General features: G+C 44.1%; 1 protein-coding gene across 1 annotated transcript in view; it reads right to left on the bottom strand.

Moving 5' to 3' along the window:
* PLCH2 (phospholipase C eta 2) overlaps window positions 1-24,604 on the bottom strand; it is a 362,294-nt gene that overhangs the window by 317,375 nt on the left and 20,315 nt on the right. Inside the window, exon 2 of the mRNA XM_090024087.1 lies at window positions 13,312-13,827. Within this exon, the coding sequence (XP_089880213.1) occupies window positions 13,312-13,423 (112 nt within the window). The 5' untranslated portion in view covers window positions 13,424-13,827. The remainder of the gene's footprint in view (window positions 1-13,311; window positions 13,828-24,604) is intronic.

The following is a 24,604-nucleotide window of genomic DNA, read 5'->3' as shown; positions in this document are numbered from 1 at the left end:
CAAACAAAAACAAATAAAGAACAATGTTTCCCTTCTTTTGTTTGAAAATTTTCACATTTTAAATTGGTTTCAATAGTCGCTAAATAGAGCGAAATATTCTGACTTGCCACAGCACTTTCCAGCCAACAATCTGATAAATGTTCCATGTTATCGGTGAGGAGTCTGAGGTACACAGCAGTGAAAGGATCTGCAACAGTGGCAGAAGCCAGAAAGAGAATCAAAGTCTCCTCGCTTTAACCATAGCACAATCTTCCTGCCAGGAGCCAGCTTGCCTGTATCATATTGTATGGCTTTTTATTCCACGCAGACTTATGCATTTATGCTGGCTCAAAGACGGTGTGTGTGAGGCAAAATACATCCCTCAGCAAACATTACCAGAAATATAAGTGAGAAGAGAGACAAGGTTACCACTTGATGTTCAGACGCAATGACTAACACAGCCATATTATAACATTCTGAACTTTTAGAACTAAACCACAGCAAGCCAAACTGCCTGGAGTACCAAACTGTGAATCTCGGGCCCAGATCAGGGATATTTCAACATGTCTATACTGAGGACTTAAATATTAACAGACCCTTGCCCATATCATACAAGTGACCCATTGTTCTCTTTGCACGTCAACCATATCTTTTAGTTTCAATTCTGTCAAGCATTTACACATGACTTGTCCCATTTCATCCATTTTTTTTTTGAACAATAAAAAAATAAAGGATGAGAAACTAGTTCCAGTAAAGCAGTAACCAACCTGAAGGTGGTGAGGGAGGAGGCAAGGACAGAATTTGGGGGCAAGGGACACTACAGAATTTTTAAGTGATCAAAGTTTCTTTGAATTGGCCAATTGCAGCTGGACTAATACCAGCAAATGATTATGGTTGGTGACAGAATCTGCTCTCATGCCAGCCAATTCAACCTGTACCTCCTGCACTTCAAAGATGCAACCATCTCAAGCAACACTAAGAACTGAATAATAAGCTAAGTATCCTCCTGGTACCTCCTCCCACATAGGAGTCCCAGCTCTTTTAACTGTTTAACTTGCCAAACCTGAGCATTAGAAAGAACGTCCCTGCCCCCTAGTGTTAATGTTTAGCAGATGCTCTTTTGTAGAGGGTCTGAAGTCATACCTCCACCTATGTCTACTTCTCATTAAAACCAAACTTGAAATAAAAGGACTGATTTATAGCAACTTTGGCATCACTCAGTGTGAGATGAAATGATGTTCAGAGTGAACCCCACATGAAATGATTTTGCAACCATAACTTATTCCTACTGGAAACTCCCATGAAGCTGTGTGTCGCCCCCCCGCCGCATTAGGTAAAGGTAATTAAGGTCAATTCAGCAGGAAGATTTTCCTACAAGCTGCAAGAAAGTTAGCTCAACTGTACTGTCCTCTAGTATTTGCAGGGTCCTCCCAGCCACATGAGACAGGGGCTAAGGCCAAAAAGTACTGATTTATGCTTGCTCATGCAAAAGTGATTCTGGGCTTCTGGGTGCTCGTTTGTACGAACAAAATGCATACACAGCTGCAGATGGCCAGGTTTAAGCTGAAACTCTAGCTGGAATGGTCGCTGACAATTTGAAGCTGCATCAGGAAATTTCAGAAGCATAACTTCACTGTGCACCCAGGAAGGAACAAGCCCAAGCAACTGAGTGCAAATCCAGCTCCAGATCCAAGCTGGACCACTGTTCTATCCCAGGGCAAGGGATAGATTCAGAGCTGAGCCCAGTTCCAGTCCAGCTCTGAATCCCAGTTTCCCACGTAATGGGAATGTTTTGATCCACGTTTTCATTTATGAGTAGTTTTAAGGTTGAGGTGTATATATTCCCCTCTTTGCAGAGAAAATGAATCCTGTCAACCTGTCACTAACTCAGCATGACAACCTAGCAGCCTCAAAGGAACTGATCTCCCAACCCAGTAAATTCAGTACACTTTCATGATGACTACTTTCCTTTCATTTTAAATATTCTAGGACAATTTCTACCCTTCAGAAAAAGGCATGCAGCCTTTCTACCCCTCAGAAAGAGGCATTCATTGACTTCAAAGAGACATTAGCTTGTGTGCGTAACTTCAACATGTATTGTAGGAATCCTACAGTTGGGTGCAAGGTTACACAAGATGCTGAACAGGATTTTCTACCCAGTGTAAGATACAGGGATGGGCATTATTTACCTCCCCCCACTTAGAGAGAAGAAAAAGTTATACTTACACAGCCAGAATGTCTTGTTCCTATGTGATGGACAAGGACTAATGTGCATCGCTTCATATCTTTAACCCTTGTGCTCCTTGGCTGCAGAACGGAGTTTGCACTCGTGTGGGACCCCATATAGACTGAAGGTTTCTCCCATCTTGACACAGACCTATTGATAACCAGAGCCATTCCCTTATCTCCTCTCGGCATCTGTTTCTCTATCTGTGATGCCATCACTTTTGTAAAGTATTCTGAGATTGAGGGCTTGAACAAGCTAAGTAAAAGCAGAGTATTCTTCCAAAAGGGATTTTGCTTTGGAAAGAGCAAATAAGTAGGGAACAACAGGAGCTAAACCTCAGGACCCAATTGAAGCTTTGACACTGGACAACCTTGGGGATGGACAAAGTGACAGCACACTCCCAATCTCTAACATGTTCTTCAGTGCTTAAAGGTCTGACTACATATCTGTATCTGGTCTCACCACTTCAAGCCTAATTTCTTTCCATTTGGTTAGGCACATTCATAAATTCAAGACCATCCTCAGGTTCCACTCAGCCCGTGCCATGAAAAACAGTTTGCCTGAATGAACCTCAATCACAGGTCTTAGCCCACCATATATGAAAGACCTGGTTGATTCTAAAGCTTTGCTATTAACACATGCCTGTGAATCACCCTGGGCTGATCAGCTTTCCCCTTTAATAATACTTTTCATCTACACAGTACTCCAGAGACCAACTGACCCTGTTATGGGTCACAGTTGTTCACATGTTTTACTGATGAGAGAACAGGCAGAGAAAGGAAGCATCTTGTCTAAGCCCTCACTCATACAGTAGCACAGAATTTAGGAATTTGGGGCTCCCAGTTAATGCCAGAAAAATTGAGATGGGAGTCCCATGGGAGGTTTCCCTGAAGGGCACAGTTTGCAGGGATTGATGCAACTACCAGCACTTGTGAACCCTGCTGCAGAGCACAAGCACAAAGCCGCCACACCAGCTCTCAGAGACTTGGAGCCATCCACATTCATTACAGCTCAGCTCTGCACCCTCCTCCTAATATTGCCTCTGAATCCTGACAAAATTAATAGCATCTTTTCTCCATCCTTACTATATCACCTCACTCACAGAATTAGATTAGGGGAGCTGTAAGCGGAATCGCATGTTACCTAGGATACAAAATGATTTGGGTAAATCAATCTGTGCCTTTCACAATCAATGCTGCGCTTATTAAACTGCCTTCAGTGCAAAAGGCATCCCACTGTTTTTCAGAAGAATGTACAAACAGGTCTGCGACGGACAGACTGTCTCTCTCTCTCTATATGTGTATTTGGAGGATGGGAAAAAATTATTCCCTGACACCCACTTCCTGTAATCTAGTTGCACTCCTCATTTGGCAAACCCCAAAGGATTCAGTTTGTGCTGTGTTATCTGTACCCCTCTCCCAGGGGCTCCTGTCTCCAATCTGCTGTTTTCATCTTCCATTTTTCTGCCCTTATGAGGAAAAGAATTAAGGCTGTTGCTGCTGTGCAGAAACATGGTAAAAGACAGCCCCTGCCTACAGTCTAAATACTGTAGAAGAGATGCAGAATGGATGGGACGTGTGCAGGACCACAGAGAGGGTCAGTGACAGAGTCAGGAACAGAACTGAGGTCCGCTGTCTCCCAGCCCAGCTTTATCTCATCAGCCATCTCTTTACTCTGCTCAGTCTCTATTCAGGCAAAACTTCCAAATGAACAAATCTCCAGAGTAATGACAGAGCAAGGACTGCAGCATTTGACCTCTGAACCTATGACATCTACTGACCACACACTGGCAAAGGAATAAGCTGACTGTAGCTAAAATCTAAGAAACAAGAATGGATAAAAAGATGTGTCCATTTCTATTTTTGTACCCAAAAACATCAAAACCAGTGCCCTCCTGCCCTCAGCACACACATTCCCAGAACACCCTACTGTCAGTTCATGTCATCAGGTAGCTTCACAATGATCCAATTTTTAGTTAGCACTGATGCCAAGCTGCTGGGGTAGATGTACAGCCCACGTGGACAAGCAGCATGCTCACTCTGCATGTCCACAGCTGCCTTGTATACCTCTCTTCTCAAGCCTGGTATAAGAACTAGTAGAGCACACAGGATTTTGGAAGTTTGTGCACAAGAGTGTTTCATCATATCTATAGGGTGAATTAGACACAGACATGTCACAGCATACTTCAGAAATAGAGGATTAGCAAATTCCACCTTCCACCTTTCCTAATGCTGGTGTTTAAAACGTAAAGGCACTTGTACACGTACTCCAAACCGGTGTGATCAGAATGGGTCAGAGCAGACTCCATTAATCAAGTCCTGGAGCATTGTTATCAGAACGCTCCAGTGTGCTGCACCATCCCATGTATTCAATGTCCCTGTGTTTCAAAACGGTGGCAGAGGTGCTTGAACTAAAAGGTCATTGAACATACTTTAGTTAAAGCGCCTCCACTGCTATTTTGAAATTCAGGACACTGAATACACAAGATGCTGCAGGCATTTTAATTAAAGCGGTTCTTAAGAGCCGCTCTAATTAAAACATCCCCCACCCCATCCCCACCTCAGAGCACACATATAGGTATAGCTACTACCAACACAACTCATCAATAGCAGCCTCACATGCAGGTTCTGTTATTTTCTGCTCTGTAATACAGTTGCTAGTCATGACCCATCCAAGGACAAGCCTTTTGCCTCCTTAATAAGGCAACAACTCTGAGAAGCAATTGCTGTCTTGACATATTAAGGCAGGAAAAAAAATCACAGCTGAGAGTGCCAAGACCCCCTGATAGGAAGAACTCAACATGCAGGAGCAGATTGTATTTACATACAACTTCATAAAATGAAATCCTTAGCAGGTGAATATCAGTAGAGCGACACTGGTCTAATCTTAGCAGGGGATCTAATCTTAGTAAGTATTTTTCTCATAAGATCTTGTGCATACTCACCTGACTGAACAAGATGAAAGGTCATGGTTTGGAGCATGGGCCGAACACTAAGTGGAGGGTTCAAGAAATCTTCCTGCCCCACCACATGCCATATACAACATCTGTCTTGTGCAAAGAAGGGTTTTTTCCTTTTTTGCTTTCCTCCAAAGAACTAGGCGCTGGATCCCAGAGGCAACAATCCAACGGCAACTTTAATGCTGCCATGCACACCGCTTTGCTTTGTAATTATTGCAGTGTGAAAGCAGAAAGGGACTGAGGGTGCAATACTGAAGGGACAACCAAACAATAGGCAGTCTGAGTTAAAAGAAATATTTAGGAGTTAAGAAAAGACAGACTTGTGTGGGTGCAAATACTGCCCTGATCAAGGCTGCAAGGAGAAGGTTCTGCTGCAGAAAGGCAGCTCTTGTTTAGGATCAGGCCCACTTCCCCTGGAATGCTGACAGCCACAATAAAGACACTGTTGTTCGCTTCTGCCTGTCAGTTTTATGCTCTTTCTCCATATACAAACACACAGGCACCATTCTCTACTATTTTTGTATTTAAAAGACACATGGTGTTTGAGAAGCTCCAAAATACAAAAATATCCTCCTAAAGGTAATTTATATAATGTAGCAGTGAGGAGAATAGCTTCTCTTGATTCTGTGCTGCCAGGAGTATGAAGAAGAGAGCATATGAACTAATGCACCTATTCCATCTCTAAAGTTCTATTATTCCATTATCTCTTCCAAATTTCTTGCCAACCCAATTTATGAGAAAGGAGGAGAGACAAAGGAAAAGAAAATGATTGTCACTGCTGTGATCTGTAAAGAGGAGAGAGAAAAGTCCACACACTCTCTGTAACAGCCCACAACTTAATTTGAACAGAATACAAAACCGGTCAGAAATCCAAAAATGAATAAATAACAATTATTAGAGCTGTCAACAGCTGTGCAGCTCTGATCCAAAACCTTTTCACTCCAGAAACTGAAAATCATTATAGATCTCAAGGGAGCTTAATTTCCTGAACACATGTAGAATGCAGGATTCTAACATCAAGAAATTGACATTAGACATTTTTAGAATTAATACGTCTAACAAGGCTGCGTGAAGGATGTGCTCAGAAGGTTCAGCAAACATCTATTCATGCTTTTAAATTTAAACCAAAGTATGGAACACACATAGTAAAACTTACAGCAGCTTATGAAATGCTTGCATTTGTGAAGTGAGGCCAAACCCAATACATATATTGGATAATAATCTCAACAAACACCCTGGAAATATTGGAGGGGGGGGGCCTTTTTCGTAGGCTGCAGCCTCAAGGGGGAGACAAACAAGTGTATTTCAGCAATGTGGAAATGACTCTCCATCCAGTAAAGCGTAATAATGCAGCATAATAGACATGATTTGTACATCTCTAAATACAAATCTGAGTTTATCCCATTTCTAGCCAAATGAATAGAAGAATGTATGAGTTTGCATGTGCATGCTTATACATGTGCCATCTGTGGCCAGAATTCTGCAGTGAGGTATCCACATAAATGCTCATTATGCTAAAGATAAGTACCCCTGAGAACCACACCTTAGTATTTTAGGAACTCTATCAACCACTTCAGATCTTGGCAGAAACACAGAAAGATGGTTATTGTTCTAACCCACTGGTAATGGTAAAAACAAAGGTTTTCCAAAATGGAAGTCTCTCTACTTACTCCACAGAGATAAGTGTGATAGTTTCATTAGCGAGAAATGCTTTTATATACATTCACAATGTTTCCCAAAGATAGTGTACACTTCCTGTCTTCACTTCTATCTTTAGCATGTCACTCATTTATAAGCCGTCACAATGCTTTGTGCCTTTCTTCCAGCCCTATTTCTTTTAAAGAAAATGAATAGTAAGTTCAAATATTTCTCTCTCTCTCACAGACACCTTATGAAATGTAGCAGCTGAAGATGGAAAAGCCCATATGAATTTCTGAGGATGAGGTCCACTCCGTGTCAAGGGGCAGCATAGGCCTAGGTGGCATTTAAATCTGCCGAAGTCTTGCTAACCTTGTCCTGCATCAAAGCAGATTCCACTGTGGGTCCACAATCCTGCATTTAGGAAAGGATCAGTTGATTTCAAAGGACTTTGGATCAGGCCCACTTTTGAATTTGCTGCCTTTTAATTTCATAGAATGCCCTCCCCCTCCTTGTTACAGAAAAGAAGAGGAGACGAGCCCCATCACTTTTACCTATTTCACTTGGAGGAGAAAAAAAATTTACACTCAATGTGTATGTACACGTGTATATGTTTGGGGTGGGTAGACACACACTTTTCTCCTGCCTCATCCTAAAGTTAACAATCCCAGTCTTTGCGATCTCTCAACACATAGCCAGTTTCCATGGTGCTCTAGAGTCAGTAGCAGTTTAGAAATGACCAAATCAGGATTTGACACATTGCACAACTTTGCTGACAGAGTAAAGCTTGGCATCAGAATAGCCTCTGGGGCAACCAAGCAGTCGGTGCATTAACTTGCAGCATCAATCAGGTCCCCGATTCATCTTTTACAGTCGCACACAGACTTTACAAGCTAGCTGTTTGTTTTAATAATTTTCTGTTTTATACTGTACTGCACCACTGTCATACGTGACACTAACACAGATCCAGCCCTGAGGACTGTGAAAACACCTAGAGACACAAATTTATTTTTATGCTGCTTTCCACTAGAGAAGAGGAAACAACAGTAAACAGAAACTGTATACAAATGTATTCACTTGCAACATCTATACAAAATTTGATTCTTGCTAAATCTTCAGTTGAAAAGTTATCCTTTGGAGGCTGGCGAGCCACCCACATATGTCACCAAATCTCAGCATTTGTTAAGTTACATATTCTCATCATCACCCACCTTAACGCTTTCAGCTACATCGTTTGCTCAAAGCAAAAGTTGTTCCCTTATTTTACTTATGGTGACAAGTCCAAGATCTAAGTCACTCTGTTTCTGATCCACTATAAATATGTGCTTGCAACATCTTATTTCTGTAACTAGCATTTTCCCCAAAACTTCAGAATAACATTGAAAAGATCACATTCCATGTGCAAAAAGTTGGCAGAGATGATTGAAGCACTTAATGCAAACCTTAAATTTAACGTCTTAAGGGGTATGTAGTGGTTTCTAGGGAATATTTGTTGTAGAACAAGTTGAAAATTTAGGTGCCTGGCACAATTCAATATAATCTGGCTGGGCTGTTTCCATCATTTTCTAATAATAAGCTATTAGAAATCCTTGTCCCAGCCTAGAAGGGAGCTACAACAACTGACACTGAATGGGTCATCAGGTCTCACCGGTATAATCTGATTCTGAGGGCTAGCAAAAGCACTCATGTCAGCTGTGATTTACCTGTCCTGCCCAAAAACCAATTCACATTCCACTGAACATCCAATGCTTGCCTGGACCATTATTGCTTGTAGCCGCAGGTTCCCTCATGTGGAGATAGCTCCCCACCTGTAATTAACTCTCCTGTCAGCTTCATTTTTGCATATATTAATGATCTTCAGCCTATATCAGCTAATTAGCAAGGGAGCAACAAGCCACCAAGCTGCCCTCTACCCAGCAAAGATGTTACGCTTAATTAACTCATTTGCCAGAGAGGCCCTTGCTCACCAACCGAATGCGCAATGTGAACATTCGGATGATGGAATTTTAACAGGGACTGTCGAGTTTTCCCATCAAAAGACTATTATTAGCAGATTTACATTCTCAGCTAAATTTTCTGGCAAAGGAAAGAAAGGAAAAGGAAGAACAATGGAATCCCACTGCCTGCCACTATCACAATCTGAATACACAAACCAGGTATTTAGAGGAATAATACATTTGCCTTTATGAATGGTAGACAGTATTTCTATTTTAAGACGCCTGCATTTGCTTTGTGGCCTCTGCATGTTTATACCAAGCCATTCTACAAACCAGGGACTGAATTCTCCCATCAGGGTCCAGTATACATAGGGACCTACTGAAATCACGATTTAATGGATTTCAGGAAATCCAGCATTGCCCGCAAAAGTGAAATCCGTGAGGAAAAAATGCAAAGCAAAATAAAAACTAACAGAAAATAAAAAGCTGGCTCCCCAGGGCACTGCAGCAGCTGGCCTGATCAGGGCAAAAGGGGAGGGAAGGCTGCCTGTTCGAAGGGCTGCTGGCAAGATGGGTGCCACCCTCACCCCTCGCTGCTGACTGGCTGTGAGGGCTGCTTGTCATGTGGCCCCACCCTTCTCGGATGTCGGACAGCTCTTGCAGCCAATCAGCAGTGCAGGATGGGGCTACAAAATGGCTGCCAGGCCTCACGTTCTGCCCACAAAGTCAGGGGGCAGCCTCTTCAAATTCAGTAGGTCCCTAGTTATACACATAAATGACCTCTTTCTCCACAAACAGTGATTCTTGTCCCAAATTCTGCACCCTTCCTACGCCCCGCACGAACTGGAGACTCTGGATCATTCGCTGCTACTCTGACAGCTGCTTAGCTCCATAGAGCCTAGTACTGTTTGAAGAACTGGCAGATAGGGTGCTCTCTTTTTGCCTTCTTAAACAACTTATGAATTTAGACATGTGCCACCTTTTCTGGTTAACATAATTGCCAATTATGGAATGGCAAGAAATGTCATCAGGAAATCAAACACAGATTGTAATTATAAAAAACCTGGAACTAATTGGCATAAGCTGTAGGATCCTGTTAGTGCTGTTGATTAACACTTCGTGAAAACCTTGGTGACCAATATTTAGTTTCCCTCTTAGTCAAGTACATCTGAAAAACACTAACCATTTATTGAAGCCTAAGGGCTCCTGATTACAAAAAGAGATTATTTCGCCTTACATGGCTTTGGAAACAAATGACGCCTTATTTACACATGGAGTAATCTTTTTGTACAACCACAACAGTCTCATGATACTATTCACCACAAATTTGTAGCACAAGCATTCTATGGGACACACTTACAAACACTGACAAAGCAAGCATCTTTTATACAAAGCAGAATATAAAACAGATCCAATTTCAACCCCCATAAAAGAAAAGCAGTAACACAAGTATTTAGGGAGTTACAGGGCCATGTTATTCACATTGTACTTTGAGTTGCTCAAATATAGATTAGTTTTAGTGTTAGCTCGAGTTTGGAGTAGTTCACATCCTTCTCTGACTGTTCCCCACCTGCACAGCTGTGACTTGCCATGAAAGGGCTGATGAGCAGGGGCCTGACTAGGCGCTAGAGCTGAGCTGACACTGCAGGATTGGTGAGCCAGGACAGGCTTCTATCGCTACTCTAGGTGCGGGTGCACGAGAGGTGGGTTGGGGGCTGAAACATGAAGCTGGGAGCTGGCGAGTTAATGGAATGGGGATGGAAAGGAAAAAGTAAAGAAGCAAAACAAAGTAAGAAAAAGAAATAAGGGGAAGTAAGTTAAAGAAGGTCTCATGTTTTAATAAACTGAGATTTGGGTTTGGGGTGTGGGGGGTGCTGATCATGCTTCCCAGGGTGGCTGGGAGATGACAGTAGTGAGGGAAGGCACATTTGGGGAACCAGAACCACCCCGTGGCCAGTAGAGTTTAGGGGGTGGCAAGTTTGTCCACACAGAAGGGTGGGGGAGGAGGACACTGCATCCTTGGATGCTGGAAGACTGCAAATTGGGCTGATCATCTGTGAAGAGTGGCCACACATTAATGGAACACAAGCTAGGTAACATGGATCAGAGATGAACCTATCCCAGAGTGGTGTAACTTTAAGCTGCCAAGTGATAATGTGTGGACACTTCATGGGTTAAGAGCTCCAGTAGCTCCCTAAAATTAATGTGTAACAAGGCCCATAGTCTAGAGCTTACCACGAATGCCAAACTAACTCTAGGTTTTAATCTAGTTTGAAATATAGGCAGAATATGAAACTCTAGACAAATGACTGAATCTTCCCATGTATTTAGAGGTGCACTGATACATCGGTCCACATCGTATCGGCACCAATAAAAGGAAAATTGACATTATCGGTAATTGGCTTTTTTTGGCTGATGTGGCCAATAATGACACTGATAAATGCCACGTGCATGTGCGCAGCTGCAGCATGAACACAGCCGGGACTGCAGCCCAGCAGCAAGGAGAGCAGCATTCGGCTGGTAAGTCTGTGCAAGGGAAGGGGCATGGGGGAAGGAAGGGGCATGTGGGGAGCAGATTGAGCCCCCAAGGTGAGGGAGGGGGTGGGGCTGAGGCTGGGGCAGGTGTTGCTTATCTGGGACATGGAAGTGTGTGGGATGGAGCTGCAGGCAGCTTGTCTAGAGGGTATGGGAGGGCAGGGAGGCTCCCACCCCTGCGCAGACCCTGGGGGGAGGCATGAACGACACATGCCCCCCAGGTCTGTGCATAGGGCAGGATCAAGAGCAGGCAGCCTGCTCCAGGCCTGGGGCTGTGCCAGCCTCTTCCCAGCAGGGAGGCTGGACCACGGCTGCACTAAGGGCAGGTTGGGGTGGGGTGGGGTGGGGTGGGGCGGGTGGCAGCACTGGGAGGGGGCTACAGAAACACTACAATGATTTTGGGGGTGCTGTAGCCCCCTTGCCCCCTGTAGTTCCCCATCCCAGTTTGACACTTGCCCCGCCCCACCTGTCCCGAGTGCAGCCTCAGCTTAGTAACCCGCCATGAAGAGGCTGGCACATTCCCCAGCCCTGAGTGTGCAGTGGACAGCCTGCCCTCGCCCTGTGCACAGGTCCAGGGGGCATGTGCCCCCCATGCCTCCCCCTGGGTGCGCACAGAGGTAGAAGCCATCCTCCCCTCCCCTGGATGAGCTGCCTGCAGCTCCATCCCGTACCCCACCCTGGCTAGGCAGCAGCTGCCTCTGCCCTAGCTCTACTCTCTCCCTCCCTATGGTGAACTCAGTCTGCACCCCCTCAACATACACACTTTCCTTCCCCCCATGCCCCTTCCCCACAACAGACTTACCAGCCTGGCACTGCTCTCCACACTGCCAGGCTGCATATCAGCAATCAGATCGGTATCCGTCAATATGGCTGGTCAATAATCAGCCAGTGGTATCAGCCCAAAAAATCTTTATCAGTGCACCCCCATGTGTATTTATTAGCAACTTCTTGATATCAAGTTAATATAATATTGTGATAACATCCAGAATAATACACCCATATCAATAAATCATGCAATCTTCCCGGCTCCTCCAAAATGATGGGTTGGACTAGATGATCTGCTCAGGTCGCTTCTGACCCTAGAAACTATGAAAATGAGTAGAATTGGGCTGGTTTGGGTCAGTACTTAGATAACCTACAAGGGATGATGAGATGCTATGAAAAATGGCATTAGTGACTGGCATTAGTGACTGGCAACACATGGATATTCTTTCCTCTGAAAAAGAAACAGCTCAGCATGTTGCTGCAGAAACCTGGGCTACCATCTTTCAGATAATGTGATCCAAATGCTTCTGGTTTAGTCATGAAAATGCCTATGCATCAATCTGTAAGAGTCTGGTTGCTGACCCAAATCCTGAGCAAGTTCCGTTACAGATCTGCCTCCCAAAATATCCTTCTGTTAATGCTGGATGCTAACTTTTTTCTCTTCCTATATGTGGTGATGTAACTATAGCACAGTTAAAAAAAAATACAGTTTGAATGGGCTAGAAAAACCATGGGAAAGTTCATGAGGTTGCTCCACAGTGTGGCTCATATGTGAGAGACAGATTGATCAAACATCCTACTGTATTTTTTACTCTACTAAGGTTTAGTCATAACAGCTTCTCAAAACATTTACTTTTCAGTGAAACTCCAGATACTTTGCTGGGCCCAGCTGATGCTATCTCCCTGATTGCCTGACCTGTCCTGGGCTGCATTAGTTGTTTGTGGATGCTGACGAAGCATATCCAATTCCAGCCATACTACTTTCATATGCTGACACATTCCCTCTGCATCTCTTGAATAGCGCAAAAGGAATACAGCAGGCCAGGGAAACTGTCCCATGCTTTGTAAACCAGCTGCTGTACAATTTCCTCATGAAAGCAGTAATAAAAAAACCAGCAGGTCAGAGAAACTGTCTCTACAATTTATAAACTGCCAATAGTAAGAGTCTCTTGTGCAATAAGTCATCAAACTAAAAACCCAGAATCTCATAGAAAAAGCACAAGTTATCAGTAGACAACAACAAAATGAGGGACTAATCAGCTTTCACTTACCTACTGTGATGAGGTTTGCAGACAGGAAATGGCAACAGTTTCCATCAGCAAGTGGCAGGTCTTCTTCTTGAGCTGGATCCCTTAGCATGGCTTTTGCAGAGGGCAGAGACATTGTAGGCTGTCAGAAATTGCCTATTCAGAATGTCCACTCTGAACCACACAACAAATTATTTCAGATTAGAAGCTGACCATATATCTGCCTAAAAAATTCAGCCCCGATGATAAAACAATCTCTGGAAGTCCAAAATTTGAGATGTTCTTTCTGGTTTCTTCTAAAGCCATATAAAATCTCCTCTTTGGTATGGTAAACCAACTATGCCATAGCCAGAATACTCCTACTGACACCTCCAATTTGTTTTCAGGAATAAATGTCCAGTCACTGCTGCTAAAGTAAAATAACCACCGTCTTCAGTCTTGATATAGCAAATGTCTTAGCCTTTGCGTTTCCTGCAGGCATTAAAGTGATGGGACTTAAAATTGAGTGTATCCTCCCAGTGTTTCCTGCATGTTGCGCACCTAGAAAAGATGACATTTTTTAAGGATGGAAATTACACAAGCTAGGGTGTTATAGAGAACAAAACTTACAACAGTGCCATAGTTAATTGTATATGGTGGTCAAATCTCTGCATCTGCTTACCTCTATGGGCTATACTAATCACAGTTATGCAGATATACTGGTAAAGTAATGCCTCCCGTGCACAGATGGGAGCCAAAGCAGGCTCCCAATGCCTTGTGACATTTCATATAAAGTAGTATCATTTAATAGAGCATCTAAGTGGAAGCAGGGAGAGACTGATTCTGCCAGCTTCAAGTTCTGTAAAGATCAGCTTCCTCTCATTGCCGTAGCAGTTTAACATTACATATACTTGAACAGCAATCATTTTTCAGGAGTCAGAGCTTGCAGTCCCTGATAGGCACAAGATAGCTGTGTACACCATCTGCTGTGACATTTGTTTACTTATCAAGAAACATCACTGTCTCATAGCTTTCACATCCCTTTTCTTCTCTTACCTATTGTCACCAGACTCCATACCTGTGCATCCCCTCCCTCCCTCCCTCCCTCCCGTCTCTTAACACACCATCCCTTTCCCACAGGCTAGAGACGTGGCTTTTTAAATCCCACACATCTCTGGGACCTCTTTCTGCGAAAGGGATCCAAGAGCCGGCTCCAAAGCAAAGATGAGAAATGGCAGAACTCTGGGATTCTGCTTTAATGCTGCAACAGTTCAGTTCCAAAGAAGTTTTCGCCAGCTCATAATTACAAGCTGAGCCATGAAACCTTGTCCCAACATGTCTTGTTGTGAAAGGAGAGATCCGGTTTGAAGTTAACATTAAAACAAAATGCCAATGAGGCATCACTACCAACTTTTCAGAAGATGAGGGACTAGGGCGTTTTGTTTGTGGCAAAAGAAATCTGATTAAAATGGCGTCCGTTTTACAGCAAATACCATTTAAAAGGGAGAGGCCTTTTTTCCCCCTTTCTGTCTTGCCACTCTCCCTTCAGGGGAAAAAAAGTGTGCCAGTCAGCAAAATAATCCCCAAACAATAAGCTAAATTCACAGGCTTTCAGATATGGGATGCCAGGGCTTAGCAGCATTCATGCAGTAGGAACTTAACACAATTGATGCCATAGCATTTTTTACACCCAGGCGAGATGGGATCCAGGCAGAGGCCAGGCCACCCCTTGACTCTGGAATCACTTCACCCAGGAGCAGAGCTGAAAGAATTTTATTTGGCAACCAAATTACTGGCCAAAAATGCAGTTTCAGGGGAACTGAAACCCTCCACAAATTCAGGCTGAATTTGACAAACCTTTTTAATCAAAACATGGAGTCTGTTTCAAGTCTGGATGAAATTTCATAAAAGCTGTTTTTAAACAGGATAAAACAAACATTAAACAAGTTAAAGACTAAACACAACATTTCATTCAACCTGAATGCAAACAGGTTTTTATATCTTCATTTTGTCAAGAAAACTGAAAAAATTCTGGTTTGGGTCAAGCCCATTTTTCCCCCACATTTTGGTTTGATGAGAAAACTGAAAGATCAGCTCTTCACGTAGTTCTGCTTGGGAGTTTCTTCCCAGAAGAGGGAAAGGAGAGATCAAGGCCAAGCTCCTGGTATAATCAGACTAGTGTAATTGAGTATAATTATTATATACTCTTTGTATTCATTGCAACCAAATCCTTCTCTCCTTCAACTACAGGGCACATCTTATCTATACACAAACTGCCTCAGCTACAGACATCATCCTATAGATCAGGGGTGAGCAATGTTTTGGACAGAGTGCCAAAAAACATCCATAGCCTCAACTTGTAAGATGTTGGTGTGCTGGGGATGGATGGCAGGAGAGCTGTGAAGGGCCTGATCCTCATTGTGGCAATGCAGCCCCAGCCCCTTCCTCACCATCTGCCCAAAGGCACACGTGCCAAGCAAAATGCCTTTGTGGCTACACTTTGGCCTGTGCGCCGGGGGTTGCCTATGCCTGCTATACATGCACTGATGCCCCCTCCAACCTCTTCTATGATGCTAAGAGAAAGGATAGCTACATCAAACAGACTCTTCTTTCTTCATACATGCAAGTTTACAGCTATTATTTTTGTGCACTTACAACAAGGCTGTGTATATTAAGCCAGGCAAGGAACAGCTAATGAGGGTAGTATCCAAAAGATTCCTTGGGAGAGCAGGGATGGCTATGAAAATAGTAGCCCACTCAGCTGGGCAGCAAGCCAGTCGTATATCTGTAAGCTCTACAGGATAACTTTCTGATTTGTGTGCGCTGTGTGGTAGGGTCTGTCCTTGACTACGGGCTGTAGGCACAACCACAGTACCAAAACTACTGAAAGGACTGCTAATGTCATTCTCCACAAGACGCACTGAGCCCCAGAGCCATCCGTAACCAGCTCCCTTGATGGCCATTCTACTAGTCAAATGAAAAGGTTTTAGAAAGTGAACCCCTTCCTGTGCCTCCTTATACCCAGGTCAAGTCCTTCCTGGTCAAGGCCAAGCAAAAAGTATCAAGCAGCATGGAGAACTTCCCCAGCACTCACTGGCTGTGGCTGTTTGGAAGCTAGACTCAAAGTTACTCATCTCCATTGTTCAGGGCTTCTCTAAAGGGGGTTTAGCACACCAGCATTCACTAGCACTAACCTCACCTTCATGCACACTGAGCTTCCATCTCTCTTTTTAACGTGTTATTGCTCAATTTTGATCTTTGGTTTCCTTTCCTTGTATTCAAGGATAGGAACTCTCTGCAAGCTTCTACTTGTACCCTAACAAATATCCCTAGCTACGTCTTTTAGCAAACATAAGAACAGAAAAGACTAAACATAAAGCCTGCCTCCCTCCCCCACTCCCTGCCTGACCAGCCCTCTGTAACGGCATTTCTGGAGTGCTCCAGAATCCCAAGCAGCTGATGAAGAGGTGGTCAAAGAAAGAATGACATTGTCTCTGCCTCTCAGTGTGGGAGGTACAGGAAAAAGCAGTGTCTAACCCCTGTACATGCCTGTTTCAGCAACACAGATCCCAGAATAGCAAGGACAATGTGAACCCCCTTTCGATTCAAACTACCATACGTCAAAATATACATCCCCACGTAACAAACACACCAATTTCCTTCCTGTTTAACAGGTTCCTTGTGATCTTTCCCTTATGTCTGTATCCACCTGCTGTCTCGTCTTATACTCAGATTGTAAGCTGGAGCAAGAGCAGTTTTTTGTTATCTGTTTGTATGGCTCCTAGCACCAAGGGCACTGGTGGCTTGCATGTGCTACTGAAACAGAAATAAGAAGAGAATAACCTCAACAATGGAGCCAAGCTAGCTATCACACACAAAGGGAAACAGGGCTGTGGTAGCATGAGATAGAACAGCCAAAAAAGCCATAAACTGCAACTGCACATGCTAATCAGACAACTGGAGATGTCAATGGCTAGAAATGCAGCTGTTATAACTCAGCATACAAAAATTAGGCAAGCGACCATGTATCTTTAAAAAAAAAAAAAAAAGCCAGAATCCATGTATGAAGCTGTCACTCTATTTTCACTTTAGATCTAGGCATTATATTACATATGCTACTTATCACACTGATTAATGGCCCTATCCATATCTTGCTCTTGCTGAAATCAAAGGGCATTCTTTACCCATCACTGGGCATATAAAGCCTTTGTAAGGAAAATAAAGCTTCCAATATCTGTTAATGGCATCACCTTATCCAGCAATAATGACGTCATCAAATATGTGAATGCTGTACAGTAAAACAGATGCCCTTAGGTAATGTTAGCAGTATTTACTTTAGGCTAAACTCTTACTTCCTTACATTTATTTGCACTCAGTCCTTAGTTGGGCACACTTCCATGAAGCCTGTGAGTTTTGGGATGTAATCCTGGGTCAGGATCTCTCTCCATGTTGCTCTTGCTTCATGCATTCTTATGTTTTGGAAAGTGACACCAGCTTGTTCCTTCTGTAGTTTTTCTCCCCACTTCAGTGGGCATCTTCAGAGATATGCTGAGCCATTCACAGAGCACTGTGCAGGCAAGTAACCAAAAACGGTAGATAAAACATGGAAAGAGGAGAAACTGCTGGCCCACGTAAGAAAAATGCCTGTTTTTCCTTCAGGGGAGGTGGATCTGGATCTGCTCTAACAGAGCTTTGTGATTCCTTGCGCTCTAGTGGAGCTGCTCATGATTTACATTGGTGTGAGTGAGAGGAGAGAGGCATCGGAAGTTTCTTTGATCCTTAGGGGAGAATGAAAAGCGTGGGTCAAAAGGTGCCTGCAGAGTTCAGCCAAGATGTTTTTGCTCCTTGTCTTTTTAACTGATACTTCCATGTTGTAAAACGCCATACGAGCATTTAATTGCCTTTCTAGAAGAGTGCTGGCACGCTGCTCTGCACACGCGTAACACAGCAACGACCTGTGCTAAAAAAGGGGCACCCTCTCAGAGCACATGAGTTAATCTGACTGCTTCAGCATTTATATAACTTCTCCTCCTAGCCCACTAAGCATGACACTTTACACCAACCAGGTGCAAAATGCCACTGCTGTGGTATATCTACACCGCAGGTTTACCCTCAGATTCATCCAGGAAGCCACAATTCCTCTGAGCGCAGGAAATGCTTAAAAATGAGTCAAAATCTGTCTACTCACCCTTCACACAGTTGACCTGGGTGGCAACTGCTTTGCCAAACACTCCTGTTTGCTTTAGAACTGAAGAGCTGGTGCAAACTGGCGTATCTCCAATTTAAAAATAGGAGCTATATGATTCTACAGCAAATGAGGATGTGGCTGGACAGATGTGTAGTGCAAGGGACTCATCAGCCCATACCACTCAACCACCATCAGACTGATCCCAGGTTCTTGATATGGGCTCCAGGTCCCCAAGCTTGCTGGAGCTGTAACAAAGCCAGGCAAGCATGTCTGAACACAGTACCCAGTAGCTCTAGCTCCAGGTTTGAGGCAAGGGATCCTCACAAAAGGCAGATCAATTGATCAGCTCTGATCAATTTGCTGATCTGAGTTGAAAACCAGGGCCAAAAGTTCCATAGAACTGACGCTTCAACATTTACAAGAGAGAGGAGAGTCTGGCCCAGGTAACTATCATAAAACTCCAACCACATTTGCATCCCCCATTGCCATCTGCTGCATTGATACAGTACCTAGCACAATGACAGCCCTATATGGTTGGCCTCCAAATGCTCTTGCAACATGCAAATTAAATCATTTTAATTCCCAAAACACTTACAGCAATGGAAGAAGTAACAGATTCCTACACACCATCCCTGCCACCCTGGACTAGAGAGGCCACTACTGAGAGGAAAAGAAATATTAAGCCTCCAGAGCCGTTCTGTCACGGTTTCTCGGTTCAGAATACTAAGAGTGGTCCGCAACACTGGGAAGCATTATGTGCTTTATTTTATGCAGGCACTTAACACCCATTGGATTACTACACAGGAGTTAAGCACGAGGATACTTTCTTGAACTGGGGTCTAGTTACATTTTAATGACAAGGGTTTTTGTTTTTTTTTACACTGAGAAAATGACCCACCAGCTTATCTGACACTAAGAGAATAGCCAATTCTGGTCATGTCAATGTGAGCAGCATTTGAACTGGTAACTCAAGTTTTGGGCCATAACCTACTATCACCTCATACCCAGCAGTCCCTGTGAAGAGAATGGGACAGAAATCGCAAAGGCAGGATATACAGCCCTGCAAGATGAAAGCACTATCCCATTACCAATCCCTTTGCCACTGTTTTGATCACTACAATATTTAAAGTCTCACTTGAAAAACGACATATTTTTGTGTTTAGACAATCACTATATGTTGTCTAAAAGCCCTCACATCAGCTTTGATTTCCTTCTCAGAGTAAATACAATAGTTTCAGTAGATGATAAGCACAACAGAAAAAAAAAAATCACAAAAACAAGACATTAGGTTAAGTTGAATAATTTGATCAGAAAGCTGATCAAAAAAGGAAGAAAAATCAAAAAAGTGACACCAAAGGAAGAAAAAAAAGACATACTTTAAAGCATTAGCAACTGAGATTTGGGGTTTGCTTCTAACCTCAGATACTGTTCCTCATGACATGCTGTTCACTTTAAAGAATGCAAATTCATTTGCTGGGCAATTCCAAGCAAGATAATATACAGGTCTGGGCAAGTATTTCACATCCAAAGCAACTGTAGAAGGAAAGCAGGCTGTTTTAGTAATCTGGAACGAACGGGTAAATCCACACCTTAGGGTGTGATGTAGCATTCCATTTTTTGTGGGGACAGCCGGTACGCAACAAACAGGCACCAGACAGAGCTATGTGGCAAAACAATTTGGCTAAACATAAAATAGGGAACAAAGCTAATGGAAAAGATGACACTAGAGTCTCTCTCTGCGAGACCAGACAATCTGTCCATGAATGCTTGCAAATCTTAGCAGATCTTGCATCTAGAACTAGAGGGGCATGTCTACACACCAGGATAGCCTTACATTTTTGATCAATGATATAATTGAACATTCCTGCCTTGAGGAAAGAGACGTAAGATGTGTTATTAAGCCCTAAGATTATTCACTCTAATCTTAAAATTGCTTATACGCATTAGTTTATATAGTAGGAATTTTACCACTGCTTTATAACTCTAAATTTATAATTGCGATACTTTTCAGAAAGTGAACACAGGAAAGAGCCTGTGTAGAAGCCATTCCTTTTTGCAGCATCCAATCTTCTTTCTTGCTTATCCTGAGTTGCCAGGAGGCTCCTTGGTGTCAGAAGCTCTACTTGTAAGACAAGTCACAGACACATGTGAAGCCTGGAATGGATGGCACATTGCAGCATCTCATGCAAAAGAAAATTACAATGTTTTAATTTTAACAGAAGCACACATTCCTCAGCAGCCAGAGGATCATAACCCTTACATGAGAAGATCTTATGGAAAGAAAGGCCCAGGAAGCTGGCTGACAAGCCAAATGTTGTCTATTAGCTCAGCTCTGGCAGCACTTTAAAGTTGCAGGATACAGAAATAAAATTCCAAGAGAGGGGATACTTTTTCTCCTCTGAGACCTCCAACAAATTCAAGACAAGCATCCTTCTGAAAACCAGAATCAGGTTATCAGTTATGCCCAGGGAAACTTAGTTATTCCACAGATAAGAAAAGGAAACTCTAAATGATAGGACAGATTGTATGCCAGGGAAAAAAGGAGTCTATCAAGAAGTGCAATTTCAGGAGGTACCATTGCAGGCATTTGAAATGCAGCTACAACCCTGCCCATGTACCCCATACAATCTGGCCCTATATGTATAACATCCTGAAGATGAGCAAGGACTATGCCAACATGTATGAAAATGGGGCCCTGCCCTGAAGACTCCACAATATGGGAAGGCAATACATGAGTCTAGTTGAGAAGAGAAATGAAGAAGGGTTTAAAGTATAATTTTTTTAAACAATTTTTCTGGTTTATGAAAATTTAACCTTTGCCCATTTGTAATGCTGCTGTTCACAAGTTAATGCCAAAGTCTGGAAGTTAACTGTTCCCATAGCACAACCTGGGGAAGCGGAGGGGAGGGGAGGGAGGGGCTAGAGAACAAAAGTAAGAAAAATCAATCCACACTGTTAACCCACCTCCATTAGTCATTGTCTCATGCACATTGGGAAATAAGAGCAAAAAGGCCACAGTTCCATCCCTAAATTGCTCAGTTCTTCTGGCTTTTCCCAGGAATACTGAAAGTGGAGGTTCTCCCTAATGTGCTCTTGTCTACCTGTCATCAGCAGTACAGGCAATTACCGCTGCATAGAAATGATGTGTATAAGGGAAATAGTGAGCCACTTTAAGGCTGGCTGAACAAAACTGGGTCCGATCAACAATCTGAATTTGGTTAGCAGCCTCTGTTGTCCTCAAACAGCTGGACCAAGCACAAGTCCCTATCTCTGCAATCTCTGGTAATAGAAGTGGGGATAATATGGTTTATGGCAGAGCTGTTCCAATTTCATCCATCAGCTTCATAGTAACCATTATCTTCTGGATTGTAAGCAACAGTCTGTTCCAGCAAGTCAATAAATACCATCCACTCATGCTTAAGACAGTGGAAGTAAAGGGCACTCAGCATTTTTTAGAGACACCCAACAGCTGCCTGGTTCCAATCCAGTATGCATGAAGATCAGGGAGAACACAGGAAAATAAATGCATCTCGCAACTAAGTGTTAACCTTTCTTTATAATTAGGCACCTTGGGGGTGCAAATATTTTTATCTACTGAAAAAGTCATCTGACTCAATTACAACAATCTTTTTTTTCTGCATTGTTCCAGTAATTTTTCAGCATGCACAGTCAGTGCAATTATCCCTTAATTGTATCATTAGGCCATACACTAAGATGTGAAATTCTGCAGCAGAAAAAATGTACACTCAGGTCTGGGCAATTTGAAGACTCAATTAAATCAAATCCAAACCTCCCAGGTAGATGCAGATAGATCTAAAGCGAATGGAGGTTTAAACAAGACTGTACTTCCAACATGACTGTAATGACTGTAACTTCCCAAAACAAACAGCTTGATGCTCTAAAATCTAAAAAGAAAGAATGCAAGCATGCCTGAAGTACTTTCATTTGTGCATACTCACTCTCTCTGCCTATTTGGCCTATTTTAGAGAACTGGGAAGGGATGAAACTTGGTCAGGATGTGTCAGGTCTAGCCAGCCAGATAACAAGACTAGTGCTGAACAGAAATACTCACTAAAAAGGATCAAATTCACACATGCAGCACAGACCCTCCTCCACCACCAAATATCCAGCTGCCCTGGGAAATATATAGACATGTCATTTTCAGCAGAGAATTAACACCCAAGATTTAAAATCCAACAAGCAGCCCAGAGAAAGGGAGCACTGAGAGTTCCAGGACCACCAGGCTGTTCTTGATCGGCACTATGAATAGTTCAGCCAGTTATTTGGCTAGACTATGTAGTCCCAGCCCCCAAACGTCTGCAAAGAAATACCTAGGACAAGAAACTCAAAGCTCCTGTAAACATTAGAAAGTGATTCACTGACAAAATACCACAGCATGATGCACAATATCGACTTCAATGCACAAGGCAGACATGGTTTGCCAGAATAATGGGGCATGGTTTAAATCAGGGATGTCCAACCTTTTTGAATGTGGGGCCAGATCACGAACTTTTTAATCACACAGTGGGCTGGCGAGCCATAGTCAAGGACCTCACAGGAAGTGGTATCACATTAGGAAGTGATGTCATGTGACCTTTAACACCAATGAAGTTGCAGGAAGTGACAATTAAATGGGTCTGGAAATGTGGTTTAAAATCCAAAATAAAAACAATATAAAAAGCAAGAATGAAATAATATGAAACACTTGACTAAAATAAACACTTTCACTTCTACTCACTTCTCAAAGAATGAAAGAAGCATAATGGAAGTCGACAGATCAAATGTGGAAAAGATATCAGCCAGAGTGGAAACTAATCAAAACAACAAAATATGGGCATTTAAGAATAATCTTCAAGAAGATTTACTTTTATTGAATTAATAACTTGTTAGTAACATGTCTTTAACAAGTAGTAACAAGTTGAACCCCCAATCCCGCACAAAGAGAAACAGACGCAAACACAATGTCAACACTGGACAGTATTTTTACAGACCTGCAGCCCGGCCGGTCTAGTGCCATGCCTGGGTTGACATAGTGCTGCAGGAGCCGCTTGGCTACAACCGGGTTGACCTGGTGCTGGAGAAGCCGCCGGGCCAGGCCGGGGCTGACCTGGGGCCCGCCCGGCCTGCCGGTGCCATGCCCAGGTTGACATGGTGCTCCAGGACCCGCCTGGGCAGAACCGGGTTGGCACCGGCCAGGAAAAGCAGCACGCAGCTGAAGCCGGCTTCCCACGTGCTGCTGGGGAGCGGGAGGAGGCCAGCCAGATCTGCACTGGCCAGCAGACGTGGCAGCGGAGCCGGGTGCTGCTCGGGACTGACCAGTGCAGGCTCGTCCTGTCCCGAGCGGCACCCGGCTCCGCCACCGCGTCTGCCGGCTGGTACAGACCCAGCCGGGCTCCTCCCGTTCCCAGCAGCACGAGAAGCGGCCTTGCGTGTGGATGGCCAGGCCTGGAGAACCGCAGCACCCGGGGGGGGGCTGGCCAGGGGAGCAGGAGCCACTTGCTGTGGGGCAGGGCAGGACGGTGGGGTTGGCTTGAAGCGGGTGGGTGAGGTGGCAGGCACGGGCCGGCAGCCGCTGCTTGGCCTTCCGCGCAGGGCCGCTCTGGCAGCGCAGGGCACGGGCAAGGGCTCGTGTCGGGGCAGGAGCACAGGCGCTCCTGGATGTGCCTTCTCCCCACCAGTGACCGGCATGTCCCAGGCCCGCGAGTGGAGCTGCTCCTCCGCCACCCAGCAGCAAAGTTCTCCCAGGAAGGCTCCGTCCTGCACCTGCCCCGAGCCTGCGGCACCGGCTGCGGCCACCAGCTCCTCGGGGCAGGCAGGGCCGCTCAGCAGCCGCAGCCAGGGAGGGGGCCGGCCCCGAGAGGAACCCAGCCGGGCCGGCCACGCTAGCGCGGTGCGCGCGGGAACCTTGTCCCTTCTCCAGCCCTTCAGCAGCCACTAGGAAGCTGCTGAGTAGCTGCGGGAGGGACAAGGGATGGGAACGAAAGTAAACCGTGTTTACTTTCATTTACTTTCATTTCCTGTCGCAGCAGCTCGGGCCACAGAAAATGCCTTGGTGGGCCGCATGGTGGTTCGTGGGTCGTATGTTGGACAAGCCTGGTTTAAATGTACAGCCAGGCTGAGCAAGTAATTCCAAGGACTGATTTCAGCCAA

The sequence above is a fragment of the Crocodylus siamensis genome, chromosome 12 (genome assembly GCF_052110815.1).
Source record: "Crocodylus siamensis isolate JL-2025a chromosome 12, ASM5211081v1, whole genome shotgun sequence".
NCBI classification, from domain to species: Eukaryota; Metazoa; Chordata; order Crocodylia; family Crocodylidae; genus Crocodylus; species Crocodylus siamensis.
The sequence above is the reverse complement of the archived record's forward strand: the minus strand, read 5'-3'. Positions and strand labels throughout refer to the sequence as shown.